The sequence below is a fragment of the Crocodylus siamensis genome, chromosome 4, assembly GCF_052110815.1.
Source record: "Crocodylus siamensis isolate JL-2025a chromosome 4, ASM5211081v1, whole genome shotgun sequence".
In the NCBI taxonomy this organism is placed as follows: Eukaryota; Metazoa; Chordata; order Crocodylia; family Crocodylidae; genus Crocodylus; species Crocodylus siamensis.
The window spans coordinates 237,721,844-237,738,589 of record NC_143398.1 but is presented as its reverse complement, the minus strand read 5'-3'; the positions used below and the strand labels follow the sequence as shown (position 1 = coordinate 237,738,589).

General features: G+C 45.4%; 1 protein-coding gene across 1 annotated transcript in view; it reads left to right on the top strand.

Moving 5' to 3' along the window:
* The window catches only part of KALRN (kalirin RhoGEF kinase), a 764,809-nt gene that overhangs the window by 237,793 nt on the left and 510,270 nt on the right, over positions 1-16,746 (top strand). The window contains exon 3 of the mRNA XM_090045976.1: positions 9,878-9,992. Within this exon, the coding sequence (XP_089902102.1) occupies positions 9,878-9,992 (115 nt within the window). The remainder of the gene's footprint in view (positions 1-9,877; positions 9,993-16,746) is intronic.

Here is a 16,746-nt window from a genome sequence, read left to right as displayed (position 1 = left end):
CAAGAAAGATCCACCTGTCTCCCTTCTGAGCAGTGCGAGACCTTCTTTTATGTGCTGCCTTAATTGGCTTGTTTCAGGTTAATGAGGCCACCTGTGCTGACGAAGAGGGCAAGCATTGCTCTCTCCTAAATTCTGCTCTTCGGGGCTTATAAAGCTGTGCTAGGATCTGACCCAGGACTGAGGACAATCCCCTTTGATTCAGTGACTGGCGTCTAGGACGACCTTTGTGTTCTGATAAGTGCTGCGCCACCCAAAATCAATCAGCCAAATATACCTGTTTCATTAACTGCTGCAATTTTAATTAGATCAGAGTAACAACAGCAAGGAAAACAAAGTAAGGGTGAAACCGAGAATTGAGCTTGTACAGCAAAGGGACCCTTGTACGCGAGCTATAGACAGGGCCTCGAAAACTACTCTGGTCGTAAAGTGGCTGCCAGGCTTTTGAACGAGCATAAGTGACAACATTTTCTGCAGGTTAAAGGCACAGAAACCAGCTGCACGGTCCCCAGGGTGCTGAACACTGAAGTATACTTCAGCAAACATCCCTCCCTGCTTTAGTTATGCTACATTGGGAATGTCTCTTGATATAGAAACCAGGGTCTGGGTTTTCCTGGACATGTCCTCTTTTTTGGCCCCATGTCCTCCGTCCTGGTGGGTTTTTTACAGTGCAAGCAACTGTCCGGATTTTCGCTTTGCTCGAGGCTGGGGGCAGTGGGGAAACCAACTGGCTGTTGGGAGATGGCGTGCTCTCGTGCGGGCCCCGGCAGCTGCTGAACCGCGTGCGTGTGCGCGAGCAAGCTGCTCGGGCAGCCAGGCTGGGAGGGAGCGGGGGCCGCGGGTCAGAAGTGCGGGGCACCGGCAAGGCTGGGGGCAGTGGTTGTGGTCGGGAGTGAGTGGCACCAGCCAGCAGATCTGGGGGGTGGGAAAGGGGCTGCGGGTTGGGAATGGGGGGGCAGCAGGGGCTATATCACTACCCCCCTCCCCCAGTCACATGCCCCCATGTCCTCTTTTTTGAAATTACAAATATGGTAACCCTAATTAGAAACTGAGGCTTTGGGGACTTCTGCCCAAGGAGAACTCCCACCATAAAGCTCTGCGAGGTCCACCGCTCAGCCTTTTGCCAGGCTTTCTTATTGCTTGATATAAGGTTTAGTTGCGGCAGTGTTACCATATCCTAGAAGTGACCCTATTAGAGAGCGGCACTCCTGCAGACATAGTATTGGGAGGGCACCCGACTGTATCACTGAAACAACCTCCTTAAAACCAAGCTATACTTACTGAGATGGAGCGGGGTTAGGTGGATCCCAAAATTTGAAGACCAGGGAGGCAAATTCAGTTTTCCATTTGACAGCCCTAAGATTGCAACCGGCAGGTTTGGTGATGGTGCGGGTTGTTCTAATATTTCCCTTTTTTGCTCCTTCACGTGTGTCTTGTTTGTGGGATTTGAAGTCTCTGAAGGGTTCCTTACCGCCAGGAAATTCATACAAGTGGGAAAGTGGCTGTATGCTCAGAACTGATGAGTTTTAATTAACCAGAAGCACTGAGGGCTAAAATTGAATGTACTGTTCATGCCAGGGCTGCTGGCCATTTTCTTTGTCAGAAATGTTGATTTGTTAAAGTGTCATTGTTTTTGCAGTGATGTACCAATTTTGAAGAAATTCCCATCAGGAAATTTCCATTACGTCAAGGGTTGCATTTCTCTTTAAGGCTAGGAAGACGGACCCCCATAGTAGCAGATATTTAACACCGGCAGGCCTAACTCTCTGGGCTTTCACTTATCTGTGGGGTCTCCAATATGGCATCGATTGGGCATAGTTTGCATGCTGTGGGTGTGGAAATTTCTGTGCAGCCAGTCAAATGGGAACAATTAATTATGTTTTTCATGTTTTCTGATGAACATCAGGGTCCCCATGTGCTTATTTGTGTTGGGCTTAAATCAGAGTGGCAGATCGAATAAAGAGAGGTGGTCAGCTTGGCATTAGTTGTCCTAAACCTGTGCCTACCCATTCTGCCTGCATAGGTTTCTGACAGGGCAGTCCTCTACACCGTTCCCTAGTTTCTTCCAAAAGTGCATTTAGCAGCATGGCTAACATCTGTCACGTGGCACTTGCTCTCTCATCCTTCCCCATGGCAGACACCAGTGGGGTGTCTTGATTTTTTTTTTTCTTTATTGTTGTTTTTTTTCTAGGAGAATAAAAATATATATAACCATGGCGGGAGGGGCCAGGTCAAAGCAATGCACCTTCCCCTAGGTACAGAAAGAGGTGAGGTTTGCACAGGTATAAATGACACCAAGGCAAAAGGCGGTGAAGAGTGAGGCCCTGTGTTCACACCTGGGGCTCCCTTGATATAGTAGAGCAGAAAGGCAGCTCTTGAGGGCATTTATTCCCACGCTTCAGGGTATCTCCCCTCAAAAATTCAGTCTTCCATAAACAGGCTTTCCTCTTATTGTAGAGTCCCGCAGCACCACTAGCGTCATTTCATCTGGGACCATGGCAGGAGAGTTTTTCTGCAGCAGGGCACATAACAGGGGTGTATTTGTTCATTGAGATTTAAATATGCACACACAAAAGGCTGCTGATCCTGGACAGAGGGTAGCTTATTTGCTGCCTATCACAGTAAAATTATAACAGTTGCATATTCCTTCCCCGTAGGCATAACCATCAATCAACAAATACCTATTGCCAGCCAAATCAAAATCTCCCCATCTGTCCCAAATGCCTGCTTCCCCGATGGGATCTGAAGCATACCTGGAAGGTCAGGTGTGGAAAAACTAGCATAAGCCAGTTGAAATTGGTTGTCATATTATGCAGATGCTCCTGTTAAGCAACACTGATAACATTCAGACGCTGAAACAGGCTCCAAGAGACTCCTTGGCTCTGAGTGATGGCTGAATGACATCTTAGTTGGGGACTGGGACACAGCATTGAGAACATCTTGCCAACAGCTGCTGTGTGCTACATCAAGGGAGCTCCAAGCGTGAACATAGACCTTGTACCTCAGTGCTCTTCACCTCTGTGAAATGGGGCAAAAATTCCACAATTTTAATTGGATATAGGGACTTCATAGTGGTGAAAGAGAGAGAAGCAATGGAGACCCAGGCCCTTACTTATCACATTTTAGCTTTGTTAGGTTGTTGGCATGGGCTCAATCCTCCTTACAATTGCACTAGTGCATTCCCATTGGAAATCACTCAGTAGAATGACTCTGCACCTAGAAATAATCTTATATAAGACTTTTAAGAGTGAATTAATGATCTGGGAGGATAGACAAGGCTTTGTGTAGGACTAGATGAAGCATTAGGTCTGGCAGAAATTAGGCCAGGGAAAACGAAAGGAATATTACTTTCTTTGAGATTCTGGATATAAATCCATTGCTATTCTGCAGTCTGTTGATTGCATTTTGGAAGCCTGGACATATTGCTTCTCATTATGTAGAAGTGTGGGAGCTCATTTGTGCTTGTTCTATCGTCCAGTTCTGCACAGGTCTTCATTACCATTCATCTTTTATGATGAACTGGAAGTAAAATCCCTCCTGAAGAACAGTTCATCTTTTCTGGAAAGTTGCTTATGGCGCTATCTCTGCAGCATTGAGATTTATCTTCTCAGGACCCAAGATATCCTGGGGAGCCAGCATGAGCTTGTGAACTGAGCTATACACATCTGAACAGAGGCCAGGAACTCCTGTGTGCCTACTCTGCCTTTGCTATTGAACTGTTTTGTGGCCTTAGATATACCCACTGCACAGCCCTTACGTACACTGAAAAGCATGTACTTATGAAAGTAAACCCACAAAATCCCAGGTATCAGGAAGGTGGGGCAGCAATACAGGAGCCTTGGAGCAGAACACAGTTGGTGAGAGGGTTAATCAGCGCTCAGATAGACAGACAGGTGTGGAGCTGAACTGTGCATGATAGATAGAAAGGTGGTTAGCCACGCTAGTCTGAAGTCAGGAAGGAGGTAGGGCAGCGTGGCATCCTGGGGTGACTATACATGTGCACTGGGGCGGTTTAGTTAAAGTGCCCCGTCACCATTTTGAAATGCAGGACACTGAATACACCAAACACTGCAGCACACTGGCTCTGATTTGAATGCTCCAGCAAACTCGATTCACCGAGTCTGCTCCAGTGTGTTGTAATCAGAACATATCAGAGCATGTGTAAAAGTGCCCTTAGAGACCAACTGACGCAGTTAGAGAGATCTTGGCTTCCGTAGGCACCAACCTACTTCATCAGATGCTAAAGAGGAAGGCTGGACCTCTGTGAACCAATTCTTTTTGAAGGTGCTACCCTGCTCTATCTTCAGCATGATAGATGGAAATGACTCTACCTTTTCTCCTGGGAGTGCTTGTTGAATAAAACAGACATCAAATGCAGTCACGAATAAATTGGATCCCGCAAAACTTGAGTTCTAGCCTGGTGTCTGTTGTTTACCAGGGAGCACACCCCACGCGATGGCTTGAATTGGGGTAGCAGATGCCCATTTCATTCTTGCACTACTTTGAGTTGCCTGTCATCTTATCTCACTTCCTTCCTACCCTTATTGGCCAATCAGAGCCAGTGGCAGCACACTTCAAAAGCGCTGCTGTCTGAGACTGGGGTGTGGAAACCCTTGCTCACGTGGTTGCTCTGCTGGCCACCACAAGCCGGCAGAGCAGCAGAAGCTACAGCCAGAGCCCTTCTTTGCAGGTAGGTGGAGAGCGGCACTATGTATGGAGGATAATCTAAGGAGGTACTGTTGCAGCAGAAGAGTTACCTATCTAGTATCCCCTGCTGCCAGGGACAAGAAATAGTTGTCCAGGAAGAGAAACAACCAAGGGTCTTGTTACATGGTCATTTTATGTGGTTCCTGGAGCTTTTAACCCCATGTTAAACACTTATTATGTGGCTCAACATTTTGCCACTCCAGGGCAGGATCATCTCTGATCCACACTACAAAGCTCCTTTTCCATTAAGATGTGGCCGCTTCCCACCGATGTGCCGTCCAACTTGAAATCCTTCAGTATCCCAGGATCTCTCACACCCCCACCTGTACAGCAGGGGTAGAAGTCTGCCCTGGCTCACCAGCCTTGTAGTGGCAACTCACAGCTACAGCTCCTAGTCCTGCCTCGGCCTCTGGTGACAAGTCACAGGTGTGCACATGGAGGACAGAGAAGGTGTCTAGATTAAGGGTGTGACTGCTCCAAACTCCAAGCTAGCACTAACAACGATCGGCATTTGTGCAGCTTGCAGTGCCAGGTGTCACAAGGCTCTGAGGGAAGGAACGATTCAGCCCCAGATTAACACGCCCTGCCCAACTTGTGCACAGATGATAGTGCACAGGGGTCTAGACAACTTGGACATCTTGCAAGGGACCAGAAAACTTCATAGCACCCAGTGCTTGCAGCCTGGATTTTCAGTACTTGTAAATGTGATTCCTAGCATGGGGGCCAGAGACCCCCACCAGTGGCATTCACTCCTCGGTAGAAATGGGTTGTCTTGCACCATCATCATCCATTGTCAAATGCCACCAGGCAGGTCTATTTTGTTTGGCTTTCTGATAGTGGAGGCTCCTTGTTGAAATACCTGTTGTAAGGGCATCTGCCTGTTACTGTAGTGATCGAACCTCGTGGCAGGAGGTGGAGCTTGAAGGAGTAGGTTGCTCATTAATTTTTTTATTTGACCCATGCACTGCCTGGTACTCTGTGTAGCACAGAAAGGTATCTAGTATCGGAATAAGGTGCTGTGAGCAAATTTGTCATGACACGATTAGCTTGGATTTGATGCAGAAGGAGGAAACCAGGATTAGCAGACAGCAGTGGTTTTATGTCCTCAAGGACAGAAGTTGACTTTTAGCATCAGCTTCTGCATAGCCTGGGAAAGGGGGAGGCAAGAGGGCCAGGGAAGAGGATGTTGCCGCTACTAGGGTATGGTAAGGGATAAATCACTGGATTTTGCAGTAGGTATGCAAAGGAAAGGGCACGTATGTTGTGAAATGTTTGTTTTCAAGCCCCTCTGCACCCACACATCTTCCTCTCCTATTCTTTTTTCCCAGAGTGCTAATAACCACAGGCCATCTGTTTATCTCTCTAAATCAGTACAAACCCTGTAAACCCCATCTTGAAAAATAATTTGGAAATATCAAGCTTTGGTTTTAGCATTTAATAAATGTAATTAGCAAGCATAATGACATGCTTGATTACTGCCTCTCATACCTCTGAGTTTAGTGCGATGCAGGTGATGAGGCGTATTGACAAGAGCAATCAAGACTCTGTGCTCACCCTCGCGTTTTGTTACTTCAAAATGATCTCTTGCGTGGATCAAGGGGGATCCACTGTGCATAGGAAACAGCATCCAAGTAGAAAGTGGCTTGCTGCCAGATTTTTTCTGTAGGTGAGTACTTTTTATGCAGACAGGACTTCTGTGCCACATTTAGTTATGGCCTTTTAGCCACCCATGAAAACAATCATGAGTTCCACAATACAGCATTGGACTGGTTCTGATTTCTACCACTGATCTACTAGGCATAGGAAAATCACTTGATCTGTCTGTGCTTCACTTTCTCTGTCAGTAATGTAGAGACAATGATACTTGGCTTCCTTTGCAAAGCACTCTAAGACCTGTGGATATAAAGTGCTAAACAAAAGTTAAGTTTTATTAGTTTTCCTAATAGTAACCGGTGACTCCTCAAGTACTAAGGTGACACAGGAATGTATAGAACATCAATTCTCAACCCGGGTGTCACAGCACCCTGGGGTTCCTTGAGGTGCTTTTAAGGGGCCCTGGGATGCCACACAAAGTTAGCGCTATTACATGTGTAAACCTGATTCACAAAATAAACACTCTGCTTTCAAATAGGAATCCCTTGTGTTAAAAACATTTGGACCTGCATGATCTTTGAGTTCTTTGGAACAAAAGAATTGTTCTTTTTTTTTTTTTTTTGATAGTCAAAAAACAAGTGAAAACTACAGTGGCAACTCAGGAGTGGTGCCTTGAATCTAAAAAGGTTGCGTACCTCTAGTATAGACATTTGTTTGGGAAGAATCACTAATATAAAATGTTTTCCTACAAATTATTTGGCAAATAATTGTGAAGAATGCACAGATCCATAGAAAATGGAGTGTGTGGGGATAATTGGCAAACAAACCAAAAAAATTTGCCAGATAGTATTAACAATGAACATTTTGTCCAGTTACACAGGCTGGCTCCTATCAGTCTCACCGTGCCTGAAAATCATTTGTATCTTAAACTTTTGTTTAGCTCAGCTTTCCCATCGTTTTCCATCTGCCTGCCGCAGGAGTGGAAAGAATTGCAACTTTTTTTAATCCTTCCATCATCTGGATTAAAAAAAACAACAACAAAACTTCAACTGGGTCATCACGTAACCTTCACTTCTCTGGAGAGAATTAGCCCATTTTCTCCAACCCGTCCTTGTAACATCAGGCCACGTGATGTGGTATTATCTGTTCCGCTCCCTTGGGGACAATTAAATGAACTGTGGAGGGAGGGCTTTCAGACTGACACAAAGACAGGCCAGAAAGTACTTGGCCTGTATCCCCAGCTTTTGCTAAAAATCCTTGAAGTGCTGTTAAAACGGGTGGAAATTTGCTGGCATGCATGTTTCATCAGAAAATTCTAATTTGTCAAAATTGATACTTTTCGCAGAAATGTGCCTATTTTGACAAAACTTCTGTCAGGAAAGGTTTTTCAGGTCCATGACAGTCTTGCCAGTTGAAACAAAATTGAGGTTAGTTGCCAACAGGTGATGTGGTTAGGGCTTTCACCTGGCTAATTCATGCCAGCGGCTCCTCATCTATCTATCTATCTATGATACCTTGTAGACTGCATCAGAACCACCCACATCAAGCTTCTTGTTTCTTGATCATGACAGTAAGGTATACCCCTTCCAGCAGTAGATCTGTGGATTACTTGTCTGTCCCTCTGGGTAGTAGTGATGAAGTGGGGGACAGAAGGGCTAGAAGATGGAAACAGGGAATAAAGCATGTGGTGTGAGTGCCAAACATATGGTGGGAAGAGATAGGCTGGGAAGCAGTTAGCATCAAGGTCAACCTCATACCCAGAAGTCCAAGCTTGTTGTGGGCTGCTGTTGAGGTGTAGATTTAGGGGATTGATAGCCATGGGGTCAATGGGTATGTGCTTGTGGGTGACTTTAATATCAACCCTAATTACCATAGAAGGCACATCCTGCAGCAAGTGGGACCAGTGCCTTTGGGCATTTGTTTCTGGTTTATCAGCTCCAGGAGCTCCTAGCATCGTCGTTATATTCCTGGGTTTCTTTATGTTCGCTCTGAGATGCCCTGAGTTCTGAATGGTTTTGGTAAGATGGACCAGCAGATGACAGAGGATCCTAACGATCTGGGCTGACTACAGTGAATGGCGTGAACGTCATGGTAATGTAAACACTCCCTATAAACACTAAATTATCTTCCCATGCTCCACTTTTACTCTCCTTCTAACCTCCATCCCATGACAGGACCACCTAAGAATCTCTGAACTCTATTCAGGGCACCTCAGGGCCACTCTCCTCCTATCCAAAAATTGTGTACATGACCCTTGAAATCCTTGCAGAAATGAGTTAGTGCTGAGCACCTGGCAGGATTAGGCCCTTTGAGGATGAGCTGGTGTATATGTTGGAGGTGTTTATGTTCCTGCCCTTGCAAATCTCTTCCTCGGGCTCAGCCAAATGATCTAGTTCACAGAACCATGTGATTTCCCTTCTCAGAAGTGATTTTTCTATTAAAGGGATAATATTCCCTGTGGGGGAGCTCAGAATTCAACCTACCTCCACATTACATATCTCCAGTCACTGCAGCTCTCGATGATTTTTTTTGACTTACGCTTCCCAATGTTTTTGTGTTTTTCCCTCCTGAACATCATAAAAAAATGACATGCACTCAAAATCTAACCTTTCATGGCTCCTGAGAAATACTACACTAGCACAAGAAGGAAGATCAAAATGGTGGTTGAGGAAATCAGTTTTGGTGTCAAGATGTTCAGATTGTATTAACAATGGCGAATAAAAGAAGATGCTCCAACAGTTTCTATTTATCTGTAATGATTATGATTCTGTAATTTGGGCTAGCATCATTCAATAGCACTTTAAAATTTTATACCATGTATTTCAAGAATCTCTGTAAGATTCTTGGTCATGCCACCCCTCAGCTCAGTACTGTGCAAGGGAAGGGAGGGCTGCTCTAGCACCTCCCAGCTTCTAGCCTGAGCCACTGTAGGCGTGTGCCTGCATGTCTGGGATGTTTATGCAGTTACAAACTGCATAAGAGGTTCCATACCAGACACTGGCAGTTGCAAGGGATTTTTTTCCAAAGGCAGTGCATTTGAAGGAAAGGACAAAGTAAACCAAAGCCACAACTCCTGCTGATTGTCAACGGTACCTTGTGAGCAAGAATCCATAGGAGCCATATATCAGCTTTTAATTAAACTTTCAGTTTCTAAGTAATTGCTAAATAGATTAAAATGTCCTGCTGCATAAATGCTACTTAGGGATTAGAAAAGCAATGCAGATCAGGTAACAGGGAAAAAGATTTCAGCTCCTCTAGTTTTGTCACATTAAAAAACTCTCCCATGACAGTAGGATTTCATTACCATTGGCCAGTTGCATTGATCGTTATATTGGAGATTTGATGGGATTAAGTTAAGGGAAAAAGAAATGTCAGTAACAAGTTTCTTTGCATTTTTGTTCTTTCCTTGGAGCTCTTGTGAATGTGAGAACGTCTTCTTCAATTAAGCAAGTCTGAAATCTGGCAGTGAACAAGAGCTCTTGAACCTGCAGTAATTTAAGTTTATCAATTCAGTGCACATACGGGTTTTTTGGATATGTGCTTCCTGTCTGATTTTCTAACAATCCCTTATTTTCTGCAGGTGGCCGTGATAAACGAGGTGGTCCCATCCTGACCTTCCCAGCACGCAGCAATCACGACAGAATAAGGCAGGAAGACCTTCGGAAACTTGTGACTTATTTGGCCAGTGTGCCAAGGTAAAGCTAAAAAGAAAACACTTCAAAGCTGGGGTTGGGTGGTGGGTGGGGGAATTTGTTCTTGGCAGTTGCTTATTTCCAAGTATTAACCTTCAGCCCTTGGAAGGGGGAAGCACAAGCGTTCCCTTCCTTCTTTTGGGTGTGCTGTAATGGCTTTTGTCCAAAGAAACATCATGCAGAAATACAAGAATTTAGAGACCTGTTTCATAAAACTGGGCATTTGGAGTCTTGCTTGCACTGAGCTGATGACAGTGGCATAGAGCAGCTGATGGGTGAGAAGTTCTTGCTTTGATTCAGATTTGTGTGTAGAGTTAAATTTAGCACGTTGGAGGGAGCCATTGTCAGTCCATTACCTTTCAATACATCAAGGCACTATTTCTGCCACATTTGCACTGTGAGCATTGTGGGGATCAGTGTTTGAAAGATAATATCCATGCACCAGCTCTGTCTTGATACCACCAGCAGAGAACTGCTGAGGAGAGATATTATGTCTGCTGACAGTTTTCATACACAGATTATGGCCCCATCTCTGGTCGGCTCCTTCCATCCTTATAGTATATGCTGACTCCTTGGCTAGAGACAGACGTTACACATAAACTGGTGTAAGTGATCAGAAACTAGTTTAAACCTGTAACAGAACAGATGTTCAGTACACATAAACCAGTTTGAAAATGGCTGAAACTGGTTTGAGATAAACCTGGTTGAATGTAGTATCAGACTTAACTGATTTGAGTTGAACCGATTTATGCAATGCCCGTCCCAGACTGCTTGCTGGTTTAAATTAAATCAGAGTCCGCCAGCGTCCCAGCATGCTATCTGGGCTGGGCATGGCTCTCTGCTCCATAGCAGGGCTGTCCCCTCCCCTCTGCTACCTGGCTGGAGCTCCAGCAGAGACTGCGGGCTGCTTTCCCCCTCCCCCTCACCACTCCCTGCTAAGTAGAAATTCCCCCCTCCCCTCTGCCTTGTGGAGCAGGTGTCTGTGTATTAGCTAGCAGACCACATGCTGACATCTATGGTCCATGCTGAATCAGCAGGTAGCTGGTAATGTCCCTCTGTTGTTTTCTTAATGGGGTGGTAAACACTATTATCATTTCCCTGCTGGGCTAATCAGAGTACTCGGCCATGCTATCCCTCAGCTCAGTACTATGCAAGGGAAGGGAGGGCTGCTCTAGCACCCCCCAGCTTCTAGCCTGAGCCACTGTAGGCATGTGCCTGCATGTCTGGGATGTTTTTGCAGTTACAAACTGATTCAGCGTAGCCAGGCTAGTCTAACCTGTAAAGATTGAATCATTTTGTGCTAAGGCTTTTTGAAGATTTTTCCCTAGCCCTTATGTCCCCTTTGCTCAGTTTGGAGGAGTTTACAGCTGCTGAGAGTCTCTGGAGACTGTCTTTCAGTGAAGTCTTCAGCATAACCAGCATTGTGAAAGCCATGTCTGGAGTATTATGTCTAGTTTGGCACCATATTTCAAGAAAGATGTTGACCAACTGGACAAGAGTCTAGAGGAGAGCAAAAAATAGTGGTTTAAGGTCTATGAAATATGATATATGAAGCAAAAGTTGAAAGTGTTGAGTTTTTATCTAGCGAGGACTGAGTAGAGGGATGTGATAAAAGCCTTGACATTCAAAAAAGATCATTATAAAGAGGATTGTAGTCAGTTATTCTCTGTGTCCACAAAGAAATAATGGTCTTAAATAGTTAAAAAAGGAGAAGTGATAGATGTAGACAAGTTGCTGAATGCAGTGAACTGAATGCATCCACAGGAATCCTTCCCTCTTGCTTATTTCTTGCATCACAGTTGCAACATCACTCCAACACTGCCAGAAACGAAAGATGTGGGTTAGATATTAGATAAAACTTTCTAGCTATAAGTGTGGAAAAACATTCTAACAGATGACCTTAAGAGTTTGTAAGATTGTGGAATTTCCCTTGTTGAAAGTTTAAGTGGAAGTTAAACAAATATTTGGCTGGGGTGGTTCAGACAGAGGTGATCCAGTCTGGAGCTGGGAGTTGGGCTAGATAACTCCTGAGGCCTTTTCCAGCCCTAGTCTCTTTTTTTTTAAGTGTCTCTAAATTACAAAACAGCTCTTTTTTGATACCGTGTGATATGTTAGAAACACAGAAGTCCAGATGTCTACACCTGGAAGACAGTTCAGTTTAAGTCTTTAGGATACTGGTTAAAATAAGAGGCAATAAATAATACACCAATTGTGACCCTGAAGAAGCAGGTGCCTCTGAAGATGGAGGCACCCTCTCATGATAATTCTAGAAATGATTTAAAGAGTGTAGTGGTATTCTGGAGAAATTTAGCAGCAGAAACCCCTAGGACTTCTCCCTTCCTAATCATTCCAAAATTAACATACATGGTCCTACAAGAGATTGCTTGCTGTAGAAACCAGGGCTTCTTCCAGCAGAAAGGCTCTGCTTTATTGCCCATTTTTCATGTTCAAGGGTCCTGCTTACATAATATGGACAAACTGAACAAACAGTAAATTACTGGGCCCTCTTTCTAGGAGAACCATGTGAATCTCTTGTTCATCTGCAAACAGGAAGAAAATACATGTGAAGAACCAGCCTTCTTTCCACCTCCAAGTTACGATGGTGAGGTGTGAGGAAGAAAATAGGTCATCCAGTGCAAGTTCCTAGCAATCGTCCTCCACACACTATAGTTATAATACTGCCCCTCTCTCATAGGTCATAGCTCTGACAAAATGGCACTGCTTTTCTTTCTTCGTAGTTTCATAGTTGGTTGGGTCGGAAGGGACCTGAGCAGATCATCAAGTCTGACCCCCTGCCATGGCAGGGAAGAGTACTGGGGTCAAACGATGCCAGCAAGGTGTTTGTCTAGCCTCCTCTTAAAGACCCCCAGGGTAGGAGCCAGCACCATTTCTCTTGGAAGTTGGTTCTGGATCCTAGCCACCCTGACAGTGAAGTAGCGCCTCCTGATATCTAATCTGAATTTACCCTCTGTCAGCTTGTGACTGTTATTTCTAGTCACTCGTGGTAGTGCTCAGGGGAACAGGGACTCCCACAATGCCTGCTGGTCCCCTCTGACTAGTTTGTAAATGACCACTAGATCCCCCCTCAGGCTTCTCTTCTGGAGGGTGAACAGGTTCAGGTCCCGTAGCCTCTCCTCGTAGGGCCTGCCCTGCTGCCCCTGACCATGCGAGTGGCCCTCCTTTGGACCCTCTCCATGTTGTCCACATCCCTCCTGAAGTGTGGTGCCCAGAACTGGACGCAGTACTCCAGCTGCGGCCTGACCAGTGCCACATAGAGGGGGAGGATCACCTCCTTGGACCTGCTCGAGATGCATCTGTGGATGCATGACAAGGTGCGGTTGGCCTTCCTAACTGCCTCTCCACACTGCCGGCCCACGTTCATCTTGGCATCAATGACGACTCCAAGATCCTTTTCTGCCTCTGTACTGATGAGAAGGGAGTTCCCCAGCCTATAGGTATGGTGCTGGTTCTTCCTCCCCAGGTGCAGCACCTTGCACTTGTCAGTGTTGAATCTCATCCTGTTCTCATCCGCCCACCCCTGTAACCTGTCTAGGTCCGATTGTAGCCTATTCCTTCCTTCTAGCATGCCCACATCCCCCCACATCTTAGTGTCATCAGCAAATTTGAACAGGGTGCTTTTTACCCCCTCATCCAAGTCACTGATGAAGATGTTGAACAGTGCGGGCCCGAGGACTGAGCCCTGAGTCCTCCTTGGTGATGGTCCCTCCCTTCCATTGGGTGTATGCCTCCCTTTTAGCTAGGAGACATTCCTGGATGCTTTTGGTGAGCCATGGGGGCTTTTGCACTCTTCTGCTCCCTTTGATCTGTGTTGGGATTACCTCCCTTTGGGCTTGGAGGATTATCTCCTTAAGGAGCAACCACTCTTCTTGCACACCTGGCTCTCCTCCTCTCCAGGACCTCAGTGCTTCCCTGACTATTCTCCTTAGCTCATTGAAGTCCGCCCTCCTGAAATCTAGGGCTGCTGCCTTGCTGCATGCCTTTGCCACCTTGTGCTGGATGGTGAATTCCAGCAGGCGACGATCACTGTTGCCCAGGTAGTCAAGCACCCGCAGCCTCCTCACCAGGTTATCACCCGTGGCCAGCACCAGGTCTTCCAACACTGGAGCATCTGCATAGCTTTGATATCTCTTTTTCAGGTATATCCTTTATTTGTAGTTCTTCCCCTGTAAAGGCAAGAAAACAACCCAAGATGTACGTTCTAGATTCCCCCTCCTTACACAAGTACATCAATCAAGAACAGCACATGGGGCCTTTGCGTAGGCCACATTTTTGGCCTCCCTTGTGCTGCAAGGGTGTGACTGTTTGCATGAGTGGGTTTTCCAGATGCTTTAAAGGTCTTTCTGGCGCATTGAGGTAAAACTCCTCAGACATAGGTTAGTTTGGCTCACCATGAAATTAAAGCATCGTGTTCATGGATTCATTGCATGTGAACACAAAGTTACTCAAAGACATGTAATGAGCCTCTTTGTCTATCACATGGTGCTGTGATGTTTTTGTTTTTCAGTCATTCAAATTGCTTCTGCTTTCAAATTGCTTCCACTTTTTTGTGTGTGTATATGCCGTCTGCCAGCTCTCCGCTCCCACAGCTGCACGGCAGAACATGGGGTGGGGGGCCCCGGGCTGGGGGTGCAGAACTGGACTGTCCCGCTCTCCTGTGGCGCCAGCCAGGGACTGGGCTTAATTCGTTCAAAAACCGAGTGAGTGCAAATACTGATGCAACGTTCCAAAATAAACAAGTTTAAATTTTATAAACCTATTTACCTTTATGAAGACTAAACCCTGTGGTGTGTAAAGGTGCCCCTAGGCATTTGCTTTGCTAGCCTTCCTCCAGGCACAGTGAACAGTTTGAGGTTTTGTAATACATACCTTGTTACGTTGGAACGGAGACACATGCTGATAAAGCATCAGTTAGCACAAGACACAGCAGCCTGGCTACATGAGGACACAAGTCATTGTGAGCATTTGTTTTAGTACCCAGCTCTTTGCCAGCTGGCACTGAAAAGGATCCAGTCTTGCTTATTCAAATCCATTCACATGGAGCTGCCTGTGGTTATACAGAGATAATTTATTTTGGGCCAACAGGACCTCTCACCAGGGAACCGCCAAGAGGACTTGGTTTCTGAGAGGAGGAGGCACAAGCTCAAGGGGGCTGGGCCTTGAGTATAGGACTCCCAAACATTTGGAGTGACCCACCAACTCATCCTATTCAGAACCAAATACAGAATACATCTCTTTTCTTTGGCCTTTCCCATAATGAGTACAACTATACATATGGATGCTTTCAAAATCCTTCCCCCACCTTCCTAAGATACTGCTCCTGCAGATAGGGAATGGTTCAAAAGTAAGTGAGTTAGTACTAGCGCTTGTTATTAAACCCTTGGATGGGTGATTAGCTACCTCAGTAAAGGGGAATGTATAGGTGACGACAGTGGACAAGACTCCAGTTGGTTCTCATTTGAAGCTGCATTACAATCTCCTTTTCCCCAAATCTTTTAGAAATGTTCATTTTCACAGAAGAGAGCTGGAGAGCTTTCAGAGTTATTTCTTCTTTGACAATGACTGTATTACAGTAACAATTTGACTCTGTACTATTGGCTTCCAGCGCACAGTCATCTGTAGAATATTAAACTTAATCTTGCCATAATTAACGAGCATGTCAATGGCCTACCAAAACAAACAGAGTTACATTAGTATGGACTCTGGAAAGGACATCAGTAGAAGGTATTTGCTCTACTATTCCTTTTGTTGAGAGGCTGAAAGCCAGCCAGTGCTGGTAGAAAAGCTAGAAAATCTTCTTCAGCAAAGGGGACTATAATTTATCATACTGACATCTGCATAACAATCCTCTCTTTATTCCCACTGACTTTGGCTCCTGAGTGAGATTGATTGCTATCTACATTGATGCTATCTGTCACTTAACCCTGGTTCTAAATCTTAATGGAGAGGTCTGTGGTCATGTGTTACTGGGAGCTTTGTACAGGTAGAAGATTGGTGATGAAATATGATGATAAATTAGGGTGAGAGAGTGCCAGTCTCTGCTGACATCATTCCACATTCCTGATTCAGGTTTCTGTTATTCTTTTGGTTTTAATGGGATAATAACTGGTTATGTGTGGTGTATAGCTGATGGCAATATCTGTCTGAGATGTAGCAGAAAGGACTATCATGAAAGTCAAGCTCAGAACTGAGCCCTAATTCATATATGTGCTTAAAGTGAATGCAGCTACTTACATAAGGAAGGACTACTTCGTGGGGCAAAGGCTGGAAAATTGGAACCCTAGTTTATGCCCCAAAATTATACAAGTTTTTAGGGTCTTGGGGACTAAAGGTAGTCAGGGATACAGGGCCCAATCCTGGAAGATACTTGTCCCAAGGGCCGCATTCGGTTCAAGATGGGGCAGGAGGGACGTATAGAAATTTGTCATTTGGTGCCCATTTCTGATGATCTTACCCAGACTGATTGCTACTTTTCCACAAGCAGTCCCATTGTAAAGAGTAGGGCTACCCACAAAGCAAAAGCACTGCTCACTGAGAGCCTGCCATGAATCTGTTCCTTCTGCCCCCCTGCTTCATGTGTTTCACTGGAGTTCTTCTGGTGTGTGGGTTCAGGCCCCCCATTTGCTCTAAATCCGAGCCACTCCTGTGAAGTCAATGGAGCCATGCTAATTTACACCAGCTGAAGACTGCCTGTGCTGTCTAAAATTCAGGGAACCTGGTCTTAAATGGGTTTTCCAAT